The sequence below is a fragment of the Echiichthys vipera genome, assembly GCF_963691815.1.
Source record: "Echiichthys vipera genome assembly, chromosome: 2".
Taxonomy (NCBI): domain Eukaryota; kingdom Metazoa; phylum Chordata; class Actinopteri; order Perciformes; family Trachinidae; genus Echiichthys; species Echiichthys vipera.
The window spans coordinates 26486793-26509123 of NC_139827.1; the positions used below are offsets into that span (position 1 = coordinate 26486793).

The window sequence follows — 22331 nt, forward strand, 5'->3', positions numbered from 1 at the left end:
AAAGAGCGGCCGGCAAGCCCCCTGACCTAACACACACACACGCACGCATACACACAGACACATACACACACACACACACACATACACACACACACACACACACACACACACACACACACGCACACACACACACACGCACACTCACAAACACTCATGTACACCCCAAGAAAAAAAACAACACTATCTGATATTTAAACACGAGAACCTGCAAACACACTTCTTGTGAATCTGTGTTTGTATTCTCGTGTGTGTGTGTGTGTGTGTGTGTGTGTGTGTGTGTGTGTGTGTGTGTGTGTGTGTGTGTGTGTGTGTGTGTGTGTGTGTGTGTGTGTGTGTGTGTGTGTGTGTGTGTGTGTGTGTGTGTGTGTGTGTGTGTGTGTGTGTGTGTGTGTGTGTGTGTGTGTGTGTGTGTGTGTGTGTGTGTGTGTGTGTGTGTGTGTGTGTGTGTGTGTGTGTGTGTGTGTGTGTGTGTGTGTGTGTGTGTGTGAGTGTGTGTGTGTGTGTGTTCCTCGTGATATCCCCTGGGAGCAGGGTTTGTTGGGGATGGAAAATCAGATGATGAGACAGAATCAACCCTGTTCCTGTACATGAAACACCTCAGGAGTCCAGGAGTCCCATCAGTCGTTGCTCAGATTTCAAACAAACACAAGTGCTCCTTTTTATCTTCATTAAGTGCTAGATGGTTGCAGTCCACCACATCAGCACAATCAAACAGCGTCATCATGTGATAAGTCAGTCGCAGGACTGGGTATCAAATCGACTCAGAGACAGTGAGTCAGAAGTACAGACAAAATAAGAGAAAAAGCTCACCAGTGTGATGCTGTAGTCTGTCATAGCTGAATATTTCAATAAGTCTGTTGGTTAAGGTTGGCTTGTTCCTCTTTACTGGTGCAGTTTTTCTTCTTGTCATGCGCCATAATGATTTTAAGGATCTAGGCCTTAGGCGTAAGTAAGTAATTTACGCAACAGATCTTACACATGAAGAGAGGTGAGATTCAGCCCAGACACTAAAATCTGTATCAAACTTAACCAGATCAAACAAAAGTTCCTGAGAAGGACCATTCATAGGGTATAGAGGGCAGAAATAATGCAAATTCTATATTTACTGTAGACTATCTAAAGATACGGTTGCAGTTCACGTTAGTCTTTACATGCTTTTTTGTACATTATGTGTGCTTAAACTAATGTTTACAATGCACAAGTTGGTTAAGCGTCATGTGACCTGGAAACATGTTACAAAGAGGGGAGCCCCCAGACCAAATCCTGCTTAGGGCCCCTAAAAGTCTAGGACTGGCCCTTGCAGTAATATATGAGGTCCCATATTGTAAAAAGTGACATTTCCATGTCTTTTTTTGATTATAAAGCAGGTGAATGTGCTTAATAAATACTGTGAAAGTATCAAAACACGCAATCCACAGAGAAACGCACACAGCCTGCAGGAGACACTGTACTGAGATGCCGAGAGTGCAGATAACCCCAGAAACTTTGACCAATCAGAGCAGACTGGACTTTTTTAGAAGGGGGTTAAAAATGAGAAAAAGTATGTGTTTTTTTTAACATTAATGCATGTAAACAAGATCTAGCAGAAATCCATAATACAATTGTGAACAATCAAAATAAATTTCAACATTAGACCTTCAACGAAGCCTACCAGTTATGAGACAAAGAAAGACTGCATAGTTGTAGAGATTAGTAGTAGTAGTGGAGTTAATGGTGCACAAACACTGCACATCTGTATGAAGTGTTTCTGTTATTTTGGCCACCACATGTGTGTTGGCTTTTTAATATTAAAATAATATATTAAATATTCTTACATTTGTGTGTGTGTGTGTGTGCGTTGCCAGTTAGGTCTGCACTCAGCTGGTGGCCTGTCCTGCCCCATTAGCTATTGATGCGAACAGAGTCTGGATAAGGTTGATCAGCTGACTCGTCATTGATTCACCATCTCACATTGAATCTTGGTACCATGACACTAAGAGAAAATGATGAAGAAACAATACGCTTCTGCTGCTCTGCTCTATTCAGTGCCTCACCTCCGTCATGACGACAGCAGAGGGCAGTGTTGAGTCTTGTGTCATTTCATCCCTGTGTGTGTGTAAAAGAAGAATCAGGCAGATGATAAACTCTTTTCTGCAGAAGAAAATGGTTATTTTGAAAAAAGAGGGTTTCAGGTATTTTACCCAACTGTTGGTTGAACCATTAATGAAAACCACCTGTTGCTGTACCTTGTCTCTCTTGAGTGCTTAATTTAAGACCTTAGTTCCACTTCCCTCTATGTATTACCTCAAAGTCTGAACTTTTTAAATATCACTCAGTGTGATGTGAGTGAGCTAAAAATAAATCTGCCGAATAGAATGATCAATATTCTGACATACAATGAGGTCGTAGAGATGTATTAATTTCAGCATTAATTGTATTATTTGTTTAAAACTGCAAACTAAGCACTCGTTTAGCATATCAGCAGGTACCAAAGACAGACACATGGCATCTACAAACTACAAAGAGCAGTCTCAACTCACAGGTTACATTAGAAATAACCAACAGGGACATGGTAGTATAAAGGCTGACAAATTATGACTGTAACCTACTATGACACACTTAAGGCACTGTGTTACAGAAATGTCAGTTTGCTCTAGAGGCACAAAAATGTGCTCAAAATTAACTTTTAACATGTGTACTGCATGTGTGTGCGCACGCATGTGTCTGTTTCTGTTTGTAGCTCTGTTTTGTTACTGTCATCTGATATGTGCAGAGCAGAATATTTCTCTTTTATGTTGAACGGCCCTAGACACACACACACACACACACACACATACACACAAACACATGCACACGCACACACACACTTACATGCACATGCACATGCACACACACACACACACGCACACACACGCACACACACACACACATACACACACAAGCACACGCACACACACACACACACACACACACACACGCACACACACACACACACACACACACACACACTCAAAAGAAACAGAACTGCTTGGCTAGACCACATGAATTAGGCTAAAGAGAGTGAGATATGACACATCTCTTCATCCCATTTTTCCTTTCCTCAACAGGATGTTGATGATTTAGCGAACTTGAACTTTGTCATATCCCTCTTAACCTTTTATGACGCCCAGTACTTCTCTCTCTGCCTGACAGATATGGTTTGGACTCAACTTTAGCACAGGTTACTCATACACCACTCATAGTTCTTCCTGGCCTGTCAAAGATGTGTGAAAGACCAGTGAGCTGTTCTAAAATTAAGCACCTAAGGTTTTACTGGCTTCTGAGTTGTATTTTATGTGACCAACTGAACCAGGCAAACTTGAACGTTTTTAAAAAATTAGGGCTCCACTAGGCAGCCGTGTGTGTGTGTGTGTGTGTGTGTGTGTGTGTGTGTGTGTGTGTGTGTGTGTGTGTGTGTGTGTGTGTGTGTGTGTGTGTGTGTGTGTGTGTGTGTGTGTGTGTGTGTGTGTGTGTGTGTGTGTGTGTGTGTGTGTGTGTGTGTGTGTGTGTGTGTGTGTGTGTGTGTGTGTGTGTGTGTGTGTGTGTGTGTGTGGAGTGGTAGTGGGGGGGCTTCGTGCTGGAGCCATCCCTGATGTTGCTATGATACAGGGACGTGGAAGGTTCACATCAACTTTAGCAGCAGTTTGGAATCGCGTTTTGAGCTTTTCGGCCTCAAATGGCACTTGTTCTTTTGAGGTGAAACTGTAGTGTACATTAATGTTAACTATTTTTCTAATGTTTTTTAGAGTGTGCAGCTGAGCTCTCTGATGTTTTTGATTCTTCTGGGTGGTGCCACGTCCTTCGAGGCCAGAGGCCCTAAATAAACACAGACAAACTGCAAAGACAAAAGACAGATTTCAATTACTGGACTGTTTTATACGCAACTTAAAAAGGTTCAGAGTCACTACAGCTTTAGAGTCTGGCAGTCATACAAGTCTAGAGAGAAAAGACAAGCAGAAACACTTTGTTGTGGTTTGTAAGGAAGACATGGAAGGAAAATGTTTGAATTTATCTATGCAGCGTAATATTCATAATCCAACACCCCCAAACATATAAACAAACCAGAGTGGTGCTGAGAGTCAGCTACTGTCAGGTAGACCAGGTCAAACAGACACACTGAAACAAACATTTTTACTTTTGATCATTCACTGTGCAGCACACACCAGTAAGTCATCGCTGCTGGAGACAGTGGCATCAAAAGGACAGACTGGAGGCACAGGGGAAGGTGTAACAGAAACTCTTTCTTATTTCTTTTTTTTTGCCTAAACAGGAAATTAGGGGGAGCTAGGTGTAGGCTGAAGGCCATATTATGCACAAATTCAATTGCACCCTTTGTTTGTGTGTTAGAGAGAGTAAGTGCATGCTTAGGCTGCCCTGTCCTGTGAAGTGCCTTTGTTTGCTCCAGTTGACCTTTTAACAAACCTGCAGCAATTGCATCAATCTTTTAAAAGAGACCGCAGGAAATAAACTGTATTTTCATCTTCCTCTTCACTCTTTTTGCTTCCTCTCCTCCTCTCCCTCTGCTTATAATAGATTTAGCAAAGAAGAGGGGTGATTTCTTAAGCCAATAGAGGCATCTGACAGTTGACTTGGATCATACCTAAACCTGCGTAACTGTGATTTAAACAGGGAAGAGTAGGAGGAGGGTGGAGAGGTAAGGGCTGTTCTGCCGTGTGATTGGCAGGCTGACCTTTGTTCCCTCCCCTTCTCAGTAACTGCTGCCTGCTGGGGGCGTGTCACTATGGAAACAGAGCCGAGCATGCGTGTGTGTGTGTGTGTCTGTGAGAGAGAGTGTGTGTGTGTGTGTATGTCTGCGAGAGAATGGAACTTCCTAGTCAGTCTGTCAGCTAAGTGTGTGGAGGAGTGTGTGAGAAGGAGAGGGAGACGTGTTTGATGTAGTAAGAGAGACATAGTATGCTAACAGTGAGGTGCAGTATATCAACTTAATGCAACTTTAGCAGGTAATCCATTCTTAGGTGAGTGTGTGACAGGCGTGCTGAGGCATGGCTCCATCCAAGTCAGCTGTCTGCATGAATTTCCTGCCCTAGGTAGCTCCCAAAGAAGCTCTGTCAGCGCACGCGTGTGTCAGTGTGACTGTTTTTATGTGTGTTTGTGTGGTTCAGATATGTAGATTGAGCAGTCAGTGGGTTTTCTCCTGTGTGAGAGGAGAGCAGGATGAGCCTGAGGAAGAGGCTCTCCTTCAAGCGAGTCTGGAACTTCAATACAGTGAGTAGTATGCACGCACACACAATTACTGTACAACGGCATGCGGCGAGTGGTCTGAATAGAAATGGTGCACAACTTGCCGTGTTTTTTTGAATTCACCCATTTATTTATGTCTGTGGAAGCAAACTTGACTAATGGTGGGTCCTCTGATTTATAAGCCACAGTTGTTTTTAATAACAAACTGAAGTCTGGCTGTAATGCTGCCAAAATGCCACGAGTGGAAAAACTTCAGCAGCACTTTTCCCGACTTTCCCGACCCCAGCTTTGGTTTACTTTCTTTTAATAATAAAAATCAGAGATGGATGGACCAGGGAAGAGAAAAGGGAAACAGGAATGTTATTAAGTGCAATTGACAGAACATACCACTTTTGTTCTGCTCACTAAAACTGAAAAAGACAGGTACAGATGAAGGAAAGAGGGGACTATTACCTACAGCAAAGTACCCAGGGAGAAAGAGGAATCCATGACCTTCAGGTGTATGTAGAAAGACAAATGGAGAGGAATACAGACAAAATAGAGGGGAGGACAGGGGCTCTTGGGAAAGAAATAAAAACAAAAGTTCAAATTTACAAGTCACCCTGTCTGGTGTTTTAAGAAAGAAAGGAAAGGCTGGGAAAGTGTGTGCAAAGGTAAAGTGAGACAGAAAGACTAATAACAGACGGCTCTAGGCTGTTTCCCTTCCTCTCAAAGCCAGATGGGTGTCGGGGCCAGAGCGGGAGACAGAGAGGAAGAGAAACAGAGGTAGAGACTGGGCCAGCGATTGAGATAAATGGAGGTCGAGACAGAAGGAGCTTCTTTTATTCTTGCGTCTGTGCATCATATGGTTTTCACCTTGAAGGCTCGTCTTTGGTGTGTAAAAGAAAGTGAGAGAGAAAAAAAAACAGCAGCTGCAAGACAATTGAAAGGTGAGCTGACTGGGCAGCAACCTTTCTCGTGAATTTCACCTAATATAGCATGTGGACTGGCAGCCGGGAGTGTATTTGATCAGATTGTATTGTGTTAACGTCTTGCACCCTCTTCTGTCTGTGTGAGTTATAGGCAACAAGCCAAGTGAAACAACCATTGATCACAGGCTCAGCCTCTGAGTCACATCTCCTGTGTGGCTCTGTTGTAGGAAAACAAACATTATCCACATTCCTTTCTTTCATAGAGAGTGGATATTGATTCCTGAAAGCATCGCAGGGATTTCAGGCTTTATCCCAGAATTCCAGAGATAGTCACAGAGGATTTCACTTTGGAATAAAAATAAATAAAAAAATGAAGTTTTAAACTGTTTTTGGTGAGGTGAACACATAGGGTCCATTGACACTGAGTTTGCTGATTGCTGTATGTATGTTTATACATTGATTTAGTCAGTTATGTTTTTGAAAATCCGCCTGAAAATGTGTTTGTTGTTTTAGATTAGATAAGTACAAACCTGTCTCCTTTAAATCAGGGTTGCATGGAAAGGATCATCACCCACGAAGACACCTGCACAACCCCATTTGACTTTTGGATCATTAACCTTATCAGCTTGATCTCCTCATCATGTGCTCTCTGAGTTAAACTACGCTAATGCTTACTCAGTCCTGGCAGGGTGACTCTGCTCTCCTCAATGGCAGCCACTATTCACCTCATATTCAAAAGTAAACACGCAGGCACGCACACTTTGAGACTGTTGGCGCAGCGGCTTCCTCCTCAGCTGGAAGCCTGTGTGTGTTCGCATGCAGTTGTGAAATCTGTGTCGTGAAGTCACCTTTTAAGGACAGCACGCGTGTGTGTATCAGTTGTTCCGTTATAGGTGTGGTCTCCAGTAGTAATGCCAGTGTTTACAGGTACACGCAGAAGATCTGTTCAGTCTTCTTCCATGTTTCACTCTCTTGAGTCGTCTCATTCCTTACCAAAGGTGGCAGTTACAGCTCCAGTGTTGGAGCCAGGAATAAGTTCCTGTGGTACAAACAGTGTTGTCTTTGTGTGTGTGAGTGCATATGTTATCCCTGACAGTTTCTCCCACAGATAGACATTTTTTATTCACCCTGTTAAGTGTTACTGGCTGCCCCGTGTCTATCCTATAAAACAGAATGTCTTTTTCCAGGAACCATCGTGCACTTAGACGTACACAGACAGGGAACGTTTTCGGAAACACTGGATTGTTTAAGACTTTTATGGCTTTTAAAGTATTAATATTATGATAACAGTGGGAATGAACGGCTGTAAATTGTACCCTGTGTTTTGCTATAGTTTGAACCTGACGTCCAGGCTTCATAACAGATGATGTAAGCCACCCCTGTCCCACTAGTCACAGCTAATAAACCACTTGGGACGTGTACGCACAGTGACCAACCACTCCCTGCACACACACACACACACACTCACACACACAAACACACAAACATAAGCCCGACATGAACAAGCCAGGCGTGTGGCTACAAGGTGGCATTTTATGTTCAGGAAGGATGTTGATGTTCATGTTGTGACCTGTGGAAAAAATAATCAGGTTTTCACAAATAATCCAGCGGGTCATTTTAATGCTACGAATCAACTAAGTCATAGTGCAATAAAACACATATCCACACTGACACCTCTATCAGCTGCAGAGACTCTTCCACCGTATCACTGCTCAGACCACAGCCCTTCTCAGAACACCAAAATATGCTAATGAAGTTCACATTATTTTTTTACCTTATTTTTGTGAATTCCAAGATTCAAGATAAACGGACTGACTGAAGTATAAAACTTCAGTTATTGAACCTGTTACAAGTAGGGCATCAGATAATATTAGACATTATTAAGTATCTACCAACAAAAGCTGAAACGATTGATCTGTAAAAAGGACGCTAACAATGGATGACCAAGTCATTTATCAAGAAAAACTGCGGATTAGCGTTCCAGCTTCTTAAATCTGCTGCATTTTTATAGTTAATATATAATTATAAGTATATTGAAGTTTTGGATAGAACAAACAATTTGAAGGTATCATCTTAGGTTTCAGGATATTGCAATGGCCATTTTTCACTTTTTTATTGACAAAACTTTTTATTGATAAATACAAAATAATAACACATTAATACAATTTAAAAACGAATCGTTACCTGCAGTCATGTTTCCAACGACATTATGTTTTTGGCAGTGATATTATTATTTAATTTATTATTAAATCCTAGCAATGAGATGCAACTGACTCTAATTGATGATGATAATGAAAGAAACCATTTTAACTCTGTTTGAAATTCATAATTCATAACCACACGCACATTCGGAGGTTCGGCTTGGAACCGAGTTCCACATATGGAAACTGTAATCATGACCATCAGTCATGTGCTGCTATGTCACTTCTTTTCTGTTGATATTATCAGTGCATTTACTTAATTATATATGGCACATAAAAGCCCCATCAATATCTGTGAACAATCAGCTTCAGCAGAAAACCACCACAGACAATATTGAGGCCATGACATAGATAAACCCCTCCTGCCTCAATACTGAGGTAAGGTAGAGCTCAGTAAGTTTGAAAGCAGCGCAGGCTGAAAGTCGAACGCACTTTTTGATTTGATATTATCATTCTCTATTATCAGGACTGTTAGATTTTCCAGCCTCTCTGTGGATAGGCGCATGGGGGAGAGAGAAGCTTGAGGAGGAAAGTTTGGAAAACCCCAGTCATTCCCTGTGGGCTGTCAGGAATGACGAGGATCTGCCAGGAGAGGAGGGGGAACACCGCTGGAATGAGAAAGGGTTGTGAAGAAGAAGCGAATGAATTGAGAGAAGAGTGGGAAAGAGTGAGATGACAGGATAGGAGGAAAAGAACAATCAAAATGAGGGAGTTTGAAATAGGCTGGAGGTGCAGGGGAGGAAATGAGAGGAAAGGGGACTTGGGGCCTCGACTAGGGGCCAAAGCACTGCACCACAGAGTACGTCTGGAAGTGATCACACTGAATGGGGATGGGGGGTGAACACACACACACACACACACACACACACACACACACACACACACACACACACACACACACACACTTGCACAAATACAAAAGAATGCACCCTACACAAAAAGACATCTCTAACAGATGTGGACCACATGCATACATAGGTTACACCCATTTAAAATACACAGCATGTCTTAACACACACACGAAACACACACCCACATCAGAGACAGAAATGTGTGAGATGTGAAATGTGTGGGAGTATAATCAACGTAAGGATCAGGTAACCAGTTTCCATTGGTGAGGTTTCTGCCCCGTCATTTTCTCTCTTGTCCTGTGCATGGGTTCGACCACAATCGACTGCTATAAAGTCACATAAAATCTCTTTTCACATGCCAGTGCCATGCCAGTGCCAGACTCTTCCAAGGACAGTCTGAAATAGCTAATCCCATTGATTACGCTGGCAGTGCCATTTGGCTAGGACAGCTCGGCTCAAGATGCATATAGATCAAAGAAGCACATATGCTGCACCAGGGGGTCATCTCAATTAGATTTGATTAGTTTATAATCGTACGTTGAATCTTAGTCAGGATATTGCAGGATTTGTGTATGTAGCTATTATTATTATTATTATAGTTCATTCATTCAAAGTTGCTGGATGATATCGGGTTCATGGTGGGAAATCTGAAAGCCCATTTACATGCACTGTGGGAACCTGTCAAATCTGCTTATTTATGAACCACGGATAGATCAGATCTGATAACATAGATTTCTAGATAGAACAGCGATTTCCCCCCTTACTTACAGTGTGAATATGTCTGAATTTTTCAACCTACTGTTCAGCTGTGGAAACGTACTTAATTAGACTACCACAAGCTTCTATTTTTATTTAGTGTCACTTTGAGTTTGAGTTATTTCTCTGCTTTGGACACAAAGGCATACAAAAAATGAACTCTCCCTGACTCTCATGTTCTTGTGGAAACTGCATTAGAAACACTTTTCAGTACAATATATACACATGGCTGAGAATTATTGCTGTTTTTATGCACTGGGTGTAAACTGGGTATCTTCCATAGATTACCTTAATTATTCAGGTTACGGCAGAAGGCTGAGGGTAACCGGGTTACCTAAAGCTAATTTTCAGGTTTGTACTTTCTACGGTTTCTACGAGAACATGTTTACATGCTTTAATGTTCGAAAAAACACATTTTTCTCATACTGTTTGTCTGAATATACCTGTTCTCACCCTTTGGCTGAATCGCTCTGTTTTAGTCTCTTTAAGGCCCCACCTGAAAAAGCCCAGTTTGCTCTGATTGATCAACACTCTCTGTGTCTCTGCACCATTATTGCAGCTGAAGAATGACTGTAACATCATTGTAGCAGCACTTAATCAAATCATCAAATTCATTCATATGTGACTGTTTCCCACAAATAAGCTCTAGTAAGCCTGCTACACAGCCTGCCCAGAACTGAACGTTTGGTTAAACAAGCCACTTGCTAATGTAGCAGCACTTTCTACTTATGTATAGTATAGTTATGTAGTATAGTTGTAGTAAAGTTCGGTTCATTTAAAGTCACAGTTTCTGAATACAGGCTGTATGCATTTCTGAGTTGAGTGGAGTTGTGATACTGTCACAGTATTTCCAAAGCACCGTGACCTGCTTTATAATAATAATAAAAGGAAATCTCTCTTTTAACAATATGGAACCTTTAAATTCTTTCATGCACATGAAAGTGAGTGAGATAACTACAACGTTATACTGTGAGGGGGATTACTCACAGTAGCAGCTGTGATCCCTCTGTATTAGTCTGCTTTCACTCTGTTGGTAAAGGCAGGATGTGCACACAATATCATGAACACCTGTGCATATGCTGCCTGTCAGTGTTTAAATATAGTGTAACAATAGTTTTCCAAATACATTAAAAGTCTAAAATGACTGCATTGCAATTGTCATTCAACATGCCAAACTGAGAGAGAAGCTACTTGATTTGTCAGATGTGTATTTGGAACATTTCTAACTGATGACCAGAAGATAACCCCATAGAAGGAAACTCCCATGTGTCTCTGCTAAGTAATGAGCAATGAGATCATTCCATTTTCCAAATGTACCATAGAAAAAAAAAACTTTAAAACCAGTGTGCCTTCTTAGCTACTTCAGGGCCTTTCCTCCATCATATGAGTAAGCATAAAGCCAGTCATTAGCAGCATTAGTGGACAGATTAACAGCATCAAAAGCTTCTGACGGATTTACAGTGTGGCTCAGTGTGGATTTATCCAGAGATTTGATGTGAGTTTAGTATTCTGTTTTTGACAAAAACGTATGTCTTTAATTGCTGCTCACCCTTCCTCTTGTCTCTCTTCTGTCTACTCCTCCTCTTTTGCTCTTTCTGAGTTTCAACTATGTTCGAGAGTTGGCTACATTACCGATGTCTGTGTCCAATGATCTCATCCAAGCTCAGCATGTCTGCGATAAAAATCACTGCATTGTATGCTCTGCGTGTGTTTTTCTGTATGCTGTTTAGTGCCTACATTGAGGGAATAGGATATGACTCTCCAGTCAGTTTGGGTTGTGTCTCTAAAGACAGCTGTGTCTGTGTCTGAAAGTTAGATCAGATTAGATCCAGGTTTGATATGTTGCTGTTAAACTCTATCTATAATTGGTGATCTTGAGATATGCAAGCAAACATCACACTTCACTGTGAAATTGGGGGTAGGTAGGTAGGCCTTAAGTTCCCCTCTATACCTCTCCACACACACATATGCACACTCAGTAAGACCCGCCCCTCTGAGGAGGTTTTCTCGCAGAGCAAGCACAGCCAGTTCACAGATGATTCCACCCACTCACAAGACAAAGAGTGTGGGCGCGAACCTGACTGTGTCATGATGTGAAAGTGTGTGTGATAATGAGCCAGGTCCTGTGAGAAACAGTCTGTGTTTGTGTCTGCATGTGGCTGAAAGTACATGCCCGGGCAGCTCATGTACTGTGTGAGCATGTATGAATGTGTCATGTATCTGTGTGATGAGGGAATCGGCTAATCCATGTCTCTCTGTGTTTCTTTACAGTCCACTGCAGTCTCCGATGGAGGTGAGTAGATACGTCTTTACTTTTGACTTATTTTTGTGAATATCTGTTTTAATCTATGACTTTGCCCCTCATCTCTAGTTGGCTTCGCTCATCCTTCTCTTGTTGTGATCTGCTTGAAGTAGTATTTAAGGGGATTACTTTTTACTGCGTCGGCCCAGTTGTCATGTTTTAAAGTGCATAGGTCATGGCCATGTTCACTGTGGACACCTCATTAATATGTGACTGCTCTCACTAAATTCACAGAAACAACAGACAGTCTGGTTCGACCTGCTCAACGTCTGCCCCACCTCTGCCTTCTCTGCAGAGGTTGGCAGGCTGTAACCTAGAGGAGGATAGCCCCACATTTGTAAAAACAACTTATTTTGCAGCTAATTATGGTTAGCAGGGGGGTTTCCTGAAATTAGACACACAAACAACACATATTGCCCAGCTTACAGTATCACAATATATCATATATTAAATCTTTACCCTATTGTAACACCCTAATGGATAATACATGAAATACAGATCATGATGCTGTTCAGACTGCACAATAAAAGGCTAAATGAGTGCTCTTGCATTCCCTATATATACACAAATGTTTCTGTTAAACTACATTGGGAATTGAATACAATGCTTTAATTATTGAAAGTTCATTACCATAATTGAACTGCTAACTAAACAACATATCTAACTTTTTTATTCTGTCAGGTCTGTAGTTTTAATAGTACATCAAATTTATACAACGCTTTCCAGGTGCTCAAAGACGCTATGCATGTCCAACCTTTCACACATTTATTCACACATTAGTGTTGTATTGTAGTGCTCCTAATTTGAGGTAAATTATTGGTGCCATGTGTGCAATTAGCATGTGCCAACAATAACCAAAGGCCTTTGATTTAGGAGACTTCTAATGGTGCTTTAACGCCTCACAAATGCACATGAAAGACAGTTTATGGCAGATGGGAGATAAGAGGAGGTGAGAAACGAGACAAAAGGCGGTGTAGAATGCATGGCAGACGTGTTTACAATCAGCTCCAATGTAGAAGTGGTTATATATGGCCACTTCTTCTCACCACGTGTCTGTGGAAGGGAGGATGTGTTGTTTGTGAGTGAAGTGGAAAGCTCGCTCTCCTTGCACATTTATGTGCATGTGATGCCTGGAGCTGTGATGTGACGGTATAGGGGCCAGTGGATGCATTTAATGGTTCCTCTCCGTTGTTAGTATACTCGGAGTATAGATCACTATCACCAGGATATAAGGAGTGTAAGTGTTACTGCATGTACACACAGAAAGCAACTTATTAACTGATAGGTCCTTAGCTGGGACGCACCTATGCAGTGATCTCATTTTGGAACAAAAGCTGTGTGTTTCTATAAAATATATGGTTGCTTATTGTTACATTAGATAACTTAAAAAGTAAAAGCTAAGAGGATGCTAATGCTAGATTGATAGTTTATTTATTCTGCATATTTGAAGTTAATGAGTCGAGGAACTCAAGGTTAAATGATGAATGTTATCTTAGTAGCTACAGGAATTCTGCCCACTGACATCACAAGTCCCTGAGAAAGTTGCTATAATACGCTCAATAGTTAGACTAACAAGTCAAACACCATATGATGGGAAATCTTCAAGGTTTTAGCTTATAATCATAAATGCAAAGAAGGGGAATGTTACACAAAGTTAAACAGAAAGGCACCTGATGTCATTCTAATATTCTCTTTACCAGCTGTATTTGAAATGTTTAAACATGAATGCATCACTAATTATAATCAGGTACTGAAATGGGCCATTCTGCATAATGAATAAAGCTAATTTTACTTTTAGTACTTTAAGTTGATTGTACTGTAGGTGGGATTTTGAACGTAGGACTTTTGTTTGTAATATTTTTTGCAAATCACTACTTTTACATAAGTAAAATTTCTGAACCACTGCCTGCTTGACAGTGAAAGTCCTCTAATGTTGCTGTTAATACTGTGTCATTTGAATGTGACACTCTCAAATGGCTGCTTCTGACTCCGGTTTTGTAATTTCATGAATACTAGATCTGTAAATGCGTGTTTACTATACTGAATGTCACCAATGATAAAAAAAAAAGTAATACAATCAGTTATACATGATAATTTATCCATAGTTCAGTGACAGAGATTCATGTTGACATAAAAGAACATATACAGATTTAGTTTTAAAAGAATAAAACTTAAATGGATTAATGGTATATTATGCATGTACATAGCATTACCTTGCGTGCAAACGATATTCAAACATATCAATATTTACAATATATACCATTACATAAATTGGCTTATATGCAATTTCCACATACTGTATTTATGTGTATTGCATGCACACATAAGCCATTTTCTCATATGAACAACAGACAATGTCAGCAGAACCAAGTCCGGAGTTCCTCTTTCACACATGCAGCACACAACCGGAGATCTCTGTGTCATATGCGTTCACACTTACTGGAGATACGCCAGTTTTGCCGACACATAATATAAATGTCATCAACCTGCCCCTCACTCCATAGGTGAATACACTGGAGAATAGGCGGCTGTATTAACACATGGGCTCACTCGTAGATTACCGGGTCTTTGTACTAAGGATCTGGGAGGGTAAACGTTTGATGCCGGCTTCGACTGAATCAGTTCTCACATACAGCCCTGCTGGTTTATGTCTAACAGTGTATGTGTGAATGCACATACACACACACACGCACACATCTTAATGTCAGCAATTAGTAGTTAGTGAATGTATGTGTGTCATCATGTCAAAATGCGGTCCTGGAGACACCTACTGTAGCAGGAACTGCCACAGAGGAGGTTTTGAGTACTTTGCCAGATGTTTATATGTATGTCTGTCTGTGGACAGATTTTGTCACTGCAATTGCATCTGCCATACAAGATACAGTCCCAAAATGAAGACCAAGGTGTAGGTGTACTTGCGTCTGAGCAAGGGCACTGGAAGTAGGGGGTAGGAAGTAAGGATTGTCCCCCACTTAACACTCCTGGTCCAATTTGTCGTTGTGGCTGGTGTGATCATATACCAAGATAGTCCCTACATCTCTAGAGCAGGAAACTGCTCACAATAACATACCATTGAGTAAATAGTGTATTTTCAGAGCCAATGATAAAATTAAGGATTTTATCCTGCGCATGGGTGTGTAAATGTGGTGCGAATGGTTAGATCAGATTAGATGGTATGTAGATGTCCACTGCCATCAGTGTGAATGTCTTTGTGAATGGGTGAATGTGACAGACACTGTGAAGCGCCTTGAGTAGTCAGATGACTAGAAAGGCGCTATATAAGTACAAGTCCATTTACCATTTACCATTTATTTGCTGTGTTTTAAGAAAAAATACATGTGAATAATTGGTGAAAAAGTGGCACCTAGAGGTGTGGTTGCTGATTGCAACCAGCTGAATACCCCTCCCTTCACAGCGCATACCCATAGTAGAATCTACGATGGCCTTCGTGTAACATCAACACGTGAATGGCCCTCTCTAAAGCCTGTGTTTGTTGTTCTGGGCTACTGTAGTAGTCCTGTACTGTGGCGGTGCAACACGGTGGGCTCCATGGAAGAGGACTCTCTCCCTGTGTAGATGTGAATTCATTCTCAGCTAATGAAAACAAAGGGATTCTTAGTTTCAGGTTATACACTAATGAAAAACATAGTTGTGAGTATTATATTCCATTTCTGTCAAAAGATCCCCTAAATCCTACACTTTTCTACTTTAAAATACATTTCAAGCCTTATGTTAAATTTAAATGTACATCCTCTGAGCTTCCTCTCCAGTATTCTAGGTATTATAGGATAAATTAAGGCCATTTTGTGTGCCAAATGGCACTCTATGATACAGCAATTATAATATACTAATGTAAAGTAATGTTTAAGGCCTCTTAGCAATAATATATTGCATTTAACATTTTGTGAACCAATCGCACAAATTTTGATTTAGATCTTTCAGAAAAGTCAACACAAGAATAGGATGACAAATATTCTTCCTTGGCACTCTGTCAGAGTATGTGTGTGTGTTTGTGTGTAGCTGCATGGAGGCTGCGGGCCTCATTAGTCTCAGTAGTGGCCGTCCTTTAACAAGCTCCTCATCAATACTGCAGTTTTCTGTGTGTGTGCGTGTGCGTGTGAGTGTGTGTGTGTGTGTGTGTGTGTGTGTGTTCTTTTGTCGTTCGTTTTTAGTTCCATCCTCCCTTGGCTCTGAATTATTTATCATCCCAAAGCCTGTGTGTGCTTGTATCACTTACCTACCTGGAAGCTTACTGTGTGTGTGTGTGTGTGTGTGTGTGTGTGTGTGTGTGTGTGTGTGTGTGTGTGTGTGTGTGTGTGTGTGTGTGTGTGTGTGTGTGTGTGTGTGTGTGTGTGTGTGTGTGTGTGTGTGTGTGTGTGTGTGTGTGTGTGTGTGTGTGTGTGTGTGTGTGTGTGTGTGTGTGTGTGTGTGTGTGTGTGTGTGTGTGTGTGTGTGTGTGTGTGTGTGCATCCAGGTGCGTGTGTTTGTTGTGACCTGACTCTCTCTGTGGTCTCTCAGGTTGTCAGCCAGGTTGCTCACCACCACCAACAGCCTCTTTCTCTCCTTCTTCTTCTCTCCTTGTGTTCCTTCTCTCTGCCTCGCTTCCTTCCTCTGATGTTGTCAGATGAATGTGTGTGTATGTGCCCCGTCTTGGACTGTCTGTTCAACTTAGTGTGTCTGAGTTTGCGAGGGGCCCTGATAGGGTGAGTATGGATGGAGGGGCCTGGTTACCCCTCAGGGTTCGCTACCTGTCGCGTTGGCACCACACAGGCTCCTACCAGCTCTACCCAGGTGAGGATGCAGCTACTGCTTCAAATGCTTCTTCTCCAACAAAAGAAAATATAGATTTTAGGCAACGAGGAGCAATGAATCAGACATATTGACAGCAGAGGCTTTGCTGTTAAGTATCAGCTTTGGTTAAGTAACTGAAATAGTTTTAAAGGATTGCCAAGTTTAAAAGGAGATGTGGATGGACTGTTAAACAGCTGCAGGGCTAACCTGTCAGTGTGGATGCGTTAGGGCCGCTGTTGTGTTCCAATTTGTTGTTGCTAGTCTGGTTAGTGTTTAAAGTTGAACCTAGCGCTCTTTCTTTTGTCCATCTGACTTATACGATAAAAGTTAATTGTTGTTTGGTGTTGGCTGTAGAAAGAAAACGGTTAGGAGTAACGCTGTCTGTGTACCTCATTCTAAGAACTCTGAGTTCACTCTGCTGGACTTTTGCACAGTAATGTCTCTCTCAGTGGCCGATTTCCTTTTGCATGTACTTAGCTCAATGAACCCTCTGTGAAATGTAGTTATCAAAATGTCCAGTTCTGTATGACGGTGTTTGACTCCTCTTTGGGGTAGAAATCCTTGCAGAACGGAGCATCGGAGGTCATTTTGCGGACCTCCGATGCTCCGTTCTGCAGGGATATCCCAGATGGAGGGAAGCTGTTCATCTTTACACCCACTGCCCACGTTGGAGTAAAATGAGTAAAGTATATTCAGTAATCTTACCTAAATCCCCTGAAAAACGAATGTGGTTTCAAATCTTTTTCAGAGATGCATGATTGAATATTCCATAGCTTTGACCTAACCATATCTAGCTGACATGATAATGTAACAGAATAATAAACACAATAATGTTAACACAACAAAAACCAACAACAGTTCTGACTCTTCAAATGTTCATTTATTTTTTCTAGAAAACGTACAGCAAAGAGCTTCACAAACATACATATATTAAATTATTTTACATAATCTGTCAAATCAGACATGTCAATATATTATGAACACGTGTTTATTGGCAGATCACAAACCAACTTAAACACTGGTCTAGTTGTTTTTAGACATCCTGTAAAAATATGTATTATACCTTTAGCAGAATAAAATGTCTGTTGATGTTTACTGTTAATGGCTGAAGCAGAAGTATTAGGACAAGCTGAATGGTTTGAAAAACATTGTGAAAACTTTCATTGATAATATGAAGCTGTGTGAAGATGTGCAAAAGCAGAATTCACACTGGAATCATTCATTAATAGCCAAGTTTCCAAGCTGAAATCACTCATGACTTACTGGGCTGCGTACTGGTCTTTCACTTCAGGATATGCGTCGTCTCAGGCACCTGACCGGTGCTGCCTTCTTAGTTTTATCTTCTTTTTTTTTTTTTAATCTTTTATCTTCTTAGTTTTATCTCAACTGAGTGTCCCACTTTAGTGCATCAGGCCTGAAGCTCTGTTATTCTGAGTATTCTCAGCTTCTCTCTGTGCCTTTTTGATTTGTAAGTTTCTTCAGGAGCACACACGAGGTCTAGTGGTGAGAAAATAATCATTTCTCAGAACAATTAAGCAGCCATGCAAAAACTCCTTTATTTGAATGTTAAAATAATACTTTATGAGAAACTACATTGTTCAAGGAGTCATTCGAGATTCAATCAAGTCCAGTGTGAAACTTAACAATAACATGTTGTTCTGAACTGAATTGAATAGCATGGGATTGCAGGTTTTCTTATCAATAACAAAAGTACTTAAAGGGACATATTATGCTCATTGTCAGGTCCATACTGGCTTATAGTATTTAAGGTTTCTAGAATAAAATGTTTATATGTTTAAGTTAAAAAAAAAACACATTTTACACGTGTTTCTCATACATCACTCTGAATATACCTGTATTCTCTCTGTCTGAAACACTTTGTTTTACAACATGTCTCTTTAAGCCCCCCTCGGAAAACATCCCAGTCTGTTGTACTGTATAAGAACAAGTCAATTTATCATTTTCTGTGTTCCACATTGCTGTTTCTGTGTCTCTGCAGCCTGGGAATGACTGCACTGACTGTTCTACCTCTATATAGTACAGTATAGTTGTGACATCACAAGCATACAGACGTCCTGATGGCTCGTTGAAAGACACAGTTTCTGAATACAGGCTGTGTGCATTTCTGTGTGGATTGAGAATTTTAATACTTTCACAGTATTTATATACAGTAGCACCTCGACCTGCTTTGTATTAAAAAAAAGACAGGCAAATCTCACTTTTACAATATGGGACCTTTGAAGATAGTAGAAGCGCATTATCTTTTTTAATGTTAGTGTTTTAATGTAAAACACAGTTGTAGAAAAGAAAAAATAATCTAGGCCCAAAACACTCACACAGGACCCACAGACAGTCAGCTTGATTATTTTATTTAATATTTTGCATGTATTTGCTGTATTGTGATATACAATATATTATGTCACAACCCAGTGCTTGGACTGTGGCAAAGAAAGTAGACAGCAAATCATAGTGTACATTTATTCACAACAATTAAATATTCAATCAATGATTGAATGACACACCATGATGCTACTGATAAAAACATTTAAAAAAAACAACAAACAGAGGGAAAAAAACATTTGGTTTTGATCGTATCACCCAACCCAGACCAGAACAGTCAGTGATTATGCTGTTGCGTATGTGCACATACAGAAAAAATATGGAAATCAAAAAATGAGTTTATAATCATTGCACCCTTGATTGAGTCAAATTGGGTGGTCCCCAGAGATGCTCAGCCCTATTGAAGTCACCGCCACTATAACTATTTCATGTTGTTTGTATTACTGTGTGTATAGAACTTAACAGCGTGGAGCTGCAGGGCTGCAGCAGTGACAACAGTCTGAACAGTAATGCCAGCCTGCCAAGCGTTCAGAGTCACCGGCGCCACACGGAGAGGAGAGTGGCCAGCTGGGCTGTCTGCTTCGAAAGACTCCTGCAGGACCCCGTGGGTGTCCGATATTTCTCGGTAATATAACATTTCATAACAGGCTACTGTATGTTTCCTTCCAACTATAAAAAGAACTTTAACCTTTCAGATGTTTAATGCTTAATCAGCATTGCTTCTGTCGTGTGGCTTTTCTGGGTCTTCTGACTTTGTGTGTATGTTTTTCTACACATTTTTTGCCTAATTTTCCACATTTGATCCACATTTAATTCTGGTGTTGCAGGAGTTCCTAAAGAAAGAGTTCAGTGAGGAGAACATCTTGTTCTGGCAGGCTTGTGAGTTCTTCAGCCACGTCCCTGAGAATGACAAGAAGCAGGTAACAGACATGCATACTCTCTTTCTCTTTGTCGTATCACCTTGTCTTTGTTTTTCAATACCTCAACCTATCCGTGTTCCCTACTGCCACTCACGCTGCCTGACCCTCCCACCTTCTCCAGCTCTCTCAGCGTGCCCGGGAGATCTACAACAGCTTCCTGTCCAGCAAAGCCACAACACCGGTCAATATAGATAGTCAAGCCCAGCTCGCGGACGACATACTCAACGCCCCCCGACCTGACATGTTCAAGGAGCAGCAGCTTCAGGTAGTGTATACACCAACCACAAACTTATTTGATGAAATCTCAAGATGATTAGCAACCGCTTCTTTCAAACAGGAAGCATCTGCTCCAGGAGCTGTTACATGACCTACACTGACCTCTGACCTTCCACGTGAGGGGGAAGTGAAGTGAGGCTTTCCCTGAGGGAAACGTTTATTATTCATATAGCCGAATCAAAACAGTCCTCTGTTGACAACAAGGTCAGCTATTCATCTTCGCCTGCTTTCTATCATCATGGATGTGAATGAGGAAAGTTGTTGAAAAGCTCTGTTGACTTCAACAGTTGGGCTCAGATGTTAAAACTCTGATAAGAGTCACAAGGCTAGAAGGAGACTGATTGAGTTCATTTATTTATTTTTACACATCGAACATGCACATAAAAGTGTGAGAAGAGCTTTTACAAAATACCCCAGGGTTTTTTAAGAGTTTTGGTCACACTACATTCATACACAGATACACATCCATACTTGCACCATGCTCTTCATTCTTTTGCCCTATCCCCTAAACAGGGTTCTCACAATTCCTGAAAAACCTGGAAAATCAGTTAAAAAAAATGGGAAATGAGAAAAAAAGTAAAATGTCCTGGAACATCTAATATTGTCCTAGAAAATGATTTCAGCATTCGCTAATTTTTCCTTGAAGTTGTAATGTGTAAGATTTCCATCGAGTTAATTGTCAGTTAAGTTACTAGTTACTATCAAAGAGTGAGTTAAAACAATGGTGACTGGTCATATGACCATCTAATGAAAGCACTTGCCTCTTTGCAGAGTATTCCAATGTGTCTGTGGCGACATTCCCTCCCTACATGAAAATGCGCCGCCCTGGCACTGCTTTACTCAGCAGCGGTTGGTCCAGATGGACCTTGCCACTGACAATTATGCTGCGTTCACTTGTAATCGGAAATCAGGAACTTCAAACTTCTGAGTCAGGCTTGTAGTAAGGGCAGAAGTGTAATAGGAACAGGTGTGTGTGTGTGTGTGTGTGTGTGTGTGTGTGTGTGTGTGTGTGTGTGTGTGTGTGTGTGTGTGTGTGTGTGTGTGTGTGTGTGTGTGTGTGTGTGTGTGTGTGTGTGTGTGTGTGTGTGTGTGTGTGTGTGTGTGTGTGTGTGTGTGTGTGTGTGTGTGTGTGTGTGTGTGTGTGTGTGTGTGTGTGTGTGTGTGTGTGTGTGTAACAGGGTAACATATAGGGGATGGACTGGAACTAGAGAGGTGAATGTGTTTTAATAAAGTTTACAAAATAGCAAAAAACACTGCACTTACATGTTACCGTCAAAGAGGCCACTACAAACAATGTTTCTCAAATCTTATGGAGTACAACTTTAAAGAAGATATATTTTTTAAATGACCTGGTATCAGATCGGTGCATAGACTTGCATACTCGCCGATACCCGATCCAGCATTTTAGGTCGTATCAGAGGATGATACTGGTATCAGAATTGAAACAACTCTAGTCAAAATACAATGCCGCTGAACAGTGCGCATCAAAGCAGCCATCTTTTCTATTAAGGCAGGTGCCATATACTTTTGCTGGCTCTTTTTATAGTCTAGTTTTTATTTTTTCAAAGGAAGACACAAGAGAAACAGGTATACTTAAAAAGTAAAACTGGTGTCATAATTTCATAGATGATTTCATAGATAAGACTGCACGTCTTTTAAATCAGACTTCCGCAGAGAGGAACATGCTGCGATCCCTGTCTGTCATGCCAGCTAGATCATCACCTAAAATATCCTAGATTCTGGAAAAGGATCTCCAAAACATT

The 22331-nt window shown here is 41.0% G+C and overlaps 1 protein-coding gene across 3 annotated transcripts in view; it reads left to right on the forward strand.

Moving 5' to 3' along the window:
* rgs12b (regulator of G protein signaling 12b) overlaps window positions 1–22331 on the forward strand; it is a 52609-nt gene that overhangs the window by 22550 nt on the left and 7728 nt on the right. For all 3 annotated transcript variants that reach the window (XM_083928635.1, XM_083928636.1, XM_083928637.1), the window contains exons 6-9: window positions 12211–12232; window positions 19828–19997; window positions 20200–20292; window positions 20414–20557. In XM_083928635.1, coding sequence (XP_083784761.1) covers window positions 12211–12232; window positions 19828–19997; window positions 20200–20292; window positions 20414–20557 — 429 coding nt within the window. The remainder of the gene's footprint in view (window positions 1–12210; window positions 12233–19827; window positions 19998–20199; window positions 20293–20413; window positions 20558–22331) is intronic.